General features: G+C 40.4%; 1 protein-coding gene across 1 annotated transcript; it reads right to left on the bottom strand.

Annotated features, from left to right (window-relative positions):
* Positions 1-823: 823 nt before the first annotated feature.
* Positions 824-2,506, bottom strand: hspb9 (heat shock protein, alpha-crystallin-related, 9). The gene is made up of 2 exons (XM_046070938.1): positions 2,097-2,506; positions 824-1,477 (listed from the first exon to the last, which is right to left on the bottom strand). Exons 1-2 carry the CDS (start codon positions 2,315-2,317, stop codon positions 1,021-1,023), a joined length of 678 nt encoding a protein of 225 aa, XP_045926894.1. The 5' UTR covers positions 2,318-2,506; the 3' UTR covers positions 824-1,020.
* Between the last annotated feature and the right edge of the window lie 5,475 nt (positions 2,507-7,981).

Raw genomic sequence — 7,981 nt, 5'->3', positions numbered from 1 at the left:
TTATTAACCCATGTTTTTAGATATCTGTCTCCAAGTGCTCTGCAATGCCATGGAGATCGATGGAATTGTGTTTGTGCAGTGTCACTACACTGAAATCTCTTTTTAATAAATGAATAAATCAAAGACAGCATGTTTTTCAAAGATCAGTGCTGCTGGATAATTCCCAGAATATACTGCTACCAGCTTTCACAAGGTCTGGTTCTCTCTAAAGAAATATGTCCCTGTTAAAAATTTTAACAGCATGTTCTATCACCTATCCAGAGAAACAGGAACACTGCTGTAAATCTTTCTGTATGTTGAGCATCACAAATGAAATTCCATTTACCTGTATTGGCATGCCAACAGATAAAACCGAAACTATTTGCGTGGCTGGATACCACTAGAGATAAGAAAGAACATTTTTTCCCTTTGTGAATTTGGGTGAACTGAGTCTGTGGTTCTCTTCTCTCCTCCTGGTGCCTCCCCTGATTTTCCCCTTGCCTTTATTCCGTCTCCTCTCTGTCGTGACACCCTCCGGCCAGGACTAGGATAAAACAGTAAACTTCTGCTTTTGTTTGTCACCTGCTCCCCAGGAAACCAAATGTCACTGGAACCTTTTAAAGTTACTAATTTAGTCACCCGAGGGGAGTTAAACATAATGCTAGCATTTAGGACTCTTCTCTTTTCCTTCCTCCCGCTTTCTGTCTCTCTCATTCTCTCCTCCTTATCCATCCTCTGTGTTTAGTTGGTTGCTGGCACCATCGTGTGGTCACAAATGTCCATAACAAAAGCAGTAAATTATCTATTTATTTAATAAATCCCTGCAGACACCACTCTACTCATATAATAAATCAAACACTTTATTTCAACAGTGTATACAAATTGCAAATAATTATAAAATAAATATTCATTTCATTTAGTACTGGTAAACTTTACTCATTAAAGACAGTCTTTTAGTGGATGTGTGTGTGCGTATGGGCACATTTATATTTAGTTATTAACAAATTTGTTTTCATTCAGACAGTGTGTGTCGTGTGTGCATTAGTCTGTGTGTTCCTCTTCTGTCTTGGTGACGGGAAATTCCAGCGACGTCCTGAACCGAATGGGCACCTGGCGCTCCTCACTGATTGGCTGCTTGGCCACAGGGGCGTGGATGCGCAGCTGTCCGTCATCCATCAGGGAACAGGAGAGGCCGGACAGATCCAGGTGAGCGGGCAGGTCGATCTTCTGGACGAATCCCATCTGGGACGAGGCCGAGGAGCAGAAGGAGGCGGAGGCGGAGGTGGAGGAGCTGGACTGGCTCTCTTCTGCTCCGCCCTGCTTCATGGCCACCACCGCCAGGCTCCGCCCCTCCAGTTTGACGGTGATGTCATTGGGGGCATAACCGCGAGCATCTAGGGTCACCAGGAGGTCCGTGTTGCTCTCTGTGGCCTGCTGAGCGTCCTTGTGCAGCTCTGTGCTGAGAGTCTCTCTCTGCTGATCTTTACCTTCCCTCAGCCTGAAAGAGAATCAGAATCTGGATCAGAATCAGCTCGATGACTCCGCTGGTGTCTGAGGGCGTTTTCAAACCAGTTATTCACAGCAGGTTGAATTAAACTCTGGTTCATTTCCCCTCTTGGGACAATTTGTTTGGGCAGACCCGAGCACAGCTATTACTCGTTTGTAGACACATCACCACAGAGACCTTCCGGAGCGGTTCGGTTGTGGTGGGAACAGGATCTGACCTGGATCTGACCCATCTATAAGTTTGAGCTAAATGTACTAGGCTGCGAAAGAGTGAAATAAACAGTTGCCAGCAGCTAGTCAGATAATAAATCAAGGTCTGATCTGGACTCAAAACAAGTCCACTGCCTGGGCGACAATTTTCTTCATGTATGTACTTTCTCTCTGCCGCCACAGACACGTCTAACCATCCAACATTTAACGAGCTGAGAACATTCTCACACATTCTCTATTTTTGATTCGCTTAAAGAAACCAAACATACATACAACCAAACTCCTCAGCTTTACCAACTCATCCCCTTGGACCAGAGCAAACCAACTCTAAGTTTGAAAATGCTCTAAAACATAACCAGTCAGGTGCATCCACCACTGGGACACACAGTTACTGTACATACCTCGCCAAAGTGGAGGAAATGAGGGGCAACTGACGAAGTTTGAGCAGGTGGGGCTCATCGAGCTCCCTCAGGAGGCTGTCGGCCAGCTTGGCTCTCTGGTTGAAGAAGTCTTGCTGTAGCGAGGAGAGGGCCTCGTGACGCAGCGGCCAGAGCAGCCGTTCCTGGCTGAAGAACGGGTCATCGCCGAACAGGCTGGTCAAGGCTGCATGCTGGGACATCATGTCAGCGTTGGAGGGCAGTTCTTGACAAATACTTGACTTTGTTTACAAGTGAGCGTTGTGTATCGTAGCCTCCTTGTTTCTGGGCTGCAGATTCCCTCTGTCAGGCTTGAGATCTTTAGGCTCCGGTGAAGTGTGAGAAAGGAGAGTTCCCAGAGTTTCTTCTTCGGGTTCTATCAGGGAGTTTGGGATATTACACAGGACTTCTCTCCATTATATACCCCAGCTGTCCTGCATCGGCCCTCCCACCGGGCTATTTACACCCCATGAGCTCATGGCTGTTTGTTAGCGTGCACCAGTGAGGTCGGGAATGCCCTGCAACTCATCAACAGGCTAAAGACAGCTCACGGTCATTTCCTTTTTGTGTGCATGTGGCTGTGTTAACACCACAGCCATATATTGGACTTTTTAGTAAATGATACAGATACAGACTTCCAAAGTGTGTGAAGAGCAAGAAGATTAGAATGTCCATTGCATGCAGTAGTTTGAGAATATCTGGGATGGTAGCAAAAAGTACTGAAGGCCTTTGTTTTTTGCAGGAAAATACCACTTGAGTGAGAGTAAAAAGTGGACATAAGAGAGAGAAAAATGTGTCTTAATCCCATCAGGCTATCCGCTGTAAGCCACTTGAATTGCAATAGTTAAATCGGACTTCTGCCTAGTAATTCTAAAAGTATAATATTAGTAATTCTAAAAGTATAATATAAAAGAATATTACTTTACTTTTAGAGTCTACAGTGACTTACAGTGGTTTTTCAGATTCTCATAAATTAAGAACTTCCAGAAAATTATTACTCATGTTTGGTCTGAGTAAACATTTTACATTTGCTGCAAATGGAATAAACTGTGATTTTAAAGTCAGATGTAATATAAATATAGGAAGCGTGCCATTTCTGCCAGAAAAAAATATGATAAGATAGTAAATTTCATCATCTTCTTTTCTTTTCCTGGCAGAAATTAGCTTCCACAAGGCTAAGACTTAACCAGGGAAAAACATTATGTGGAATTGGTCTGAATTTCTGCCTAGGTGACACCTCTTCTGCTTTCTCCTTCATTCTCCCAAACTAAGCTAGCGTGGCTGATGATTGCTTCACATTTAACTTACATTTTCTTGTGTAGTGTATTTTCCAAATGTCAACCTTTTGCTTTAAAGCACTAGCCACAGCTAGTGTTGGATTGAACAATGAATAAAAAAAACTTAATTTTCAATTCATGGTTTTCAATGAGTTGAAAATATACTTACTGTAATTAAAATGTGTTTAAGTCAAGTGGGAAAGTGTAGGTATTTGAACAGCTGGGTGATTTCATTGTTTATGTGCCATGTGTCCACATGCATATTTTCGTCCTTAAACATATGTAACTACCTAGAATCAGACTTCAGCTGCTGTTCAGAACTGAGAATGTAAACTAGCAGTGTGAACAAAGCCCGTCTTGTTCTCAGGTTACAAGGCTTCATCTCTGCTTCTTCAAGGGATGAGCTCAGAGCGCTAACATTACCCAGACTCTGTCTGCATGTGTGTGTGAAACCAGCATGCTAACATTACAAGAAGCCTGTGTCATATCTATTTGTGGCTGTCTAAGCGTCACACTGTAAAACTGCTTTCGCATCATTGGCTCAAACAGTGAACTGGCTTGCATGTGATTGGTTGAGAACAGCTGCTTCTGTGTTATTTGTGACTTCTGCCTTTCAGAAGTAGCAAAGTGTGCTGAGACAAAATAGACATTACATCATTATTCTTTCTGTCATTCTTGTTGTTGTTTATGTATTTAGTTTGTAATCTCAACAACAGTGTTAGTATTGATGAATGTAATGTAATACAATACAACCTCCCCATATTCAATTACTGTGTGTTTCATTTTGGATGACAGTGTGACAGAGGTTATTCAACTGGGGTCATTTTTAGGCTTTGTGCTTTTGTTATACTGGACACACACATTTGAACTGAAGTGGGGTAGACTAAAACATCCTCAAAGTGAAGAAAAGACAGATAGTAACCTCGGGAGGGCTACTGCAAAAATAAAGAAGTGTATCAGTGAACCAGGGGATGCCTGGAACAGAAATAGAAAGGGGGATTCAAGATGGCTGCCGATTCCTCAGCTCTAAATTACTGGGTTATTATTGCACCACCCAGTCCGGTGTGGTCATTATTTTTGGTTGTATTACACCACCCAGCTTAATACTCCCCATGCTCATATCTGGGTATGTGTGCATGTGAAAATAGATGAGCAAGAAAATACTTCTGGAAAGTGTTTATTTGAAGGGAAAAAATACAACAATGTAAAAGTAAGGCATATTTTAGACATAAACCACTTCAATTTAATATCTTGCCTTTAGAACAACATTTTAGAATAAATGAACAATGTACATTTAGATTCCAAATGTTTAAAAAAAAAAAACATAACTGACTATATATATACATAACCGTAACCCTTCCTTTTACAGTCCCCTAATTACCAGGTATTTACCTGGTAAATATATGGTAAGTGATAGTGGGATATTGGTAATTACCACAGGTAACAAGTATGCAAATGGAGAGAAACTACAAACTAATTACTAAGTATTTACCTGGTAAGCATATGATAAATGAGAGTCTCTTATTGTGTAATTAATTAAGGTGATTAGTATGCAATTACAGAGAAACTACCAGGGAAAAAACACCACTATTAGATATCAACTCAACACCGTGTGCCTCAAAATTAAGACGGTAGTTTCCAATGAATTACCTTGTCTTATATAGTTGTTGTTCATGGCTACACCCATTTATACAGAGTTTATCAAATAATTTACCTTATACTTACCTGGTAACTACCCTGCAGGAACCGTTTTCCCATAGTGTCATGGCACATCTTAAATACTGGGTATGTTCTTGCAGATGTTTTTACAATTTACTCAGTAAGTAAAGTAACTGTACTGTAAAAGGAAGCCTTGTTTATTTCCATGGTATTACCAGAATCGTACCATATAATGTGTCTGAATTTGCTCTCATCTATGGCAACAAAAGCTCTCCTCCCTCCTATACGCATTTTCCGTCTAATCTCCAGTCGCCTGACTGCTTTACCACAGATCTCTCTTAACAGTGTGGTCACCCTGGTCAGTGATTGGCTGCTCCCACATACTCCAGCCTCGATCATGTCCACTTGTCTCTTCCTCAAACTGAGAAAAAAAACTACTTAACATGGCTACATCTATCAACATAATACCCGTTGATACCCTGATAGCCTAATTGTAATAATACAACAATGTTTCAATATAACAATTAAATTACCTTTCAACAAACCAGCAAATGTGGATTTAATAAATCAGTAATATTAGGCAATATTGCAGGACATTGTTACAGCGTAACCAAAACAAAAACAGAGCACGAGATAGAGAAACAGAGAGAGATCCCAACCTGTGCATAATCTTCATCCATGATGCTAACGTAATGTGTGACCTGGAGAATATTGAACCCTCTCTGATGGACCTTGTGATGCCCCTGCCCCTGTGGTTTGCCATTCTACAGCTCCTGTAACATATCACATAATCTGTAAATATCCAACATTGCATACTTTGTCAGACTGTAATAAGGTATCGGGTGATCATTGTTGATAGCAAACCTCCATTGTAAACTTAGAGTGAGTACTGGAAGTCTATGGGAAGTGATATTTTTTGCCGATTTGGTTCTGTACTCCAACAACTTCCGTGAGATTCCGTGACCATGAAGTTCACGTACACACTGTCAGCTTCAGTTTTAGGGTACTAATATCCATCCAGGATGAGATCGGCACTTTTTGTACATGATCCTCTCATTCAAGTATTTGGACAGACTAATTATGCACAATAGTTGTAGTGAGTTCTTGGTCACATATCCTTTCCATGCAGTAACAGTATTGCGTCTGTGACCTGTAGGTATCACTAGAAGCTAGATTTTCCCAGGTGATGTTCTAAAGGATTTTTTTTTCTCTTCAGTATGTGAAATATTTAAATCTGACTCAGATTGTGTTTGACTTGTGAATTATGTTTGTAATGAAACATAACATGCTTTCTAACTCAGGATGCTACAATATAGTGCCACTGTCCCATAGTTGTGCTTACTGTCACTTCTCCCCCAATCTAGACACTGTATAATGTAATGGCACATTGATCCAGGTGTAGCCTGTGTGGCAGTGATGCTTGGCAATTAACATGTTTTAGCTATATTTTTATTGTTTAATTGTTTCATCATATTCAATATATTTAAATACAGAGTCATGCCAAGGACACCAGTTACCAGAGGAACTCGTTTACTTGCTAGCATAGTATCAGGATAACTTCAGCAACATTTACAGTGAACAACCTACAACATGTATGTTGTAACATTACAGTTTAAACCACAAGTTACAGGGTGCAAACCTCGCCAATCACTCTGAGTGTCCCTCATAGTGATTTGTCAGCCACGAAGGAGTCGGCTTAACATAGGCCTAATATGCCGTAAAACTTAAGAGCCAAGTCTCAAATAGCTGCCTAAGTTACCTCCTTTCCTGGCCTAGTGTGGAAACACATTTAGACAAATAAATGCAGGTGCCCATTACAGGCCTGGTCTGTTTTTTGGATGTGTAAAACCTTATAAACCCAGCCGGTCGCCCGCTTTAGCTGCTTAGCTGCTCACATCATTAATACAAATATTAATGTTTAAACTTATGATCTATGTGTCAGTATGGACTTGCTGCACATCATTAGATTCTCCACAATTCAACTGTTCAGTTAATTTAACATAAACAACAAGCCCCAAATTCTAATTCTTATAGATTTACTAATGTAACCTGCATAGCACAAGAGATGAAAAGAAAAGTAAGAAAAAGTACCGACTCACATTACCTTTGAAGCTCTCCTGAAGTCAGAATGTGTCCCTTCCTTGATTATTTATATTCCTTTAGTCTGTAAGGGTCCACCGATCAAAAGAATCAAAACAGCTTTTCATAAAAAAATAATCCAAGTTATGAATCCTGTCATGTGAAGTCCATGGCTCTCTGTCTGCTAACTTCTGCCACATTGTCCTGCACCCAGTTGTTGTTTTCCTTATGTTGCTGCCTTCAAAATAAAAGCCATAAGCCGTATGTCGGAGCTAGATTAAATGAATGACGTTTATTTGATATTATTGGATACTTTTTAAACAAGTAATATTCTGTTATGACGCAGTTTGGGAGCAGAAAGAGCCAACTCTCAGGAAATAACAGAGCCATAAGATAAGGCTTCCTCCAAAGAGCCTTAATTCCCATCACCAGACTTCTGTGAAAACAGTACAACCGGATTACTACAAAGCTCTGCGGTGGAATAGAAATAGAACAAGTTATGACTGACTCCCACATTGGAGTTAAGGGTAAAATTAAAAAGAAATATTTAAATATGAAATATACTGTATTTCTGTTTGCATCTATTATAGTTGTAGAGATTCAACAGAAAGCCACTGCTCCAACCATGGATAAGTTCCGGGAGGATTTTAAATTACTCAAAGAGGAAAACAGGCTTCTGAAAGAGGAGCGAGATTTCCTTAGGGAAAAAGCTCTGAACCCAGTAAAGACCGGACCCTCAACAACTTCAAAAGGTATCCAGACTGTGTTCCTCCCATAATCAACACAGAAGGCTTTTTCCATAGGCATAATTATTCAAGTTGTTTGTTATTTTGCATATATTGATTTGATATCCCC

The sequence above is a fragment of the Micropterus dolomieu genome, linkage group LG02 (assembly GCF_021292245.1).
Source record: "Micropterus dolomieu isolate WLL.071019.BEF.003 ecotype Adirondacks linkage group LG02, ASM2129224v1, whole genome shotgun sequence".
NCBI classification, from domain to species: domain Eukaryota; kingdom Metazoa; phylum Chordata; class Actinopteri; order Centrarchiformes; family Centrarchidae; genus Micropterus; species Micropterus dolomieu.
Note: the sequence above shows the minus strand (reverse complement) of the source record. Positions and strands in the feature narration are given on the sequence as shown.

Bases quoted from the DNA above. Each gene is read 5' to 3' on its own strand.
- hspb9 (XM_046070938.1), bottom strand. From the start codon at position 2,317: ATGATGTCCCAGCATGCAGCCTTGACCAGCCTGTTCGGCGATGACCCG. The intron at 1,478-2,096 runs GTATGTACAGTA...ATTCTCTTTCAG, and splicing joins ATTTCCTCCACTTTGGCGAG to GCTGAGGGAAGGTAAAGATC.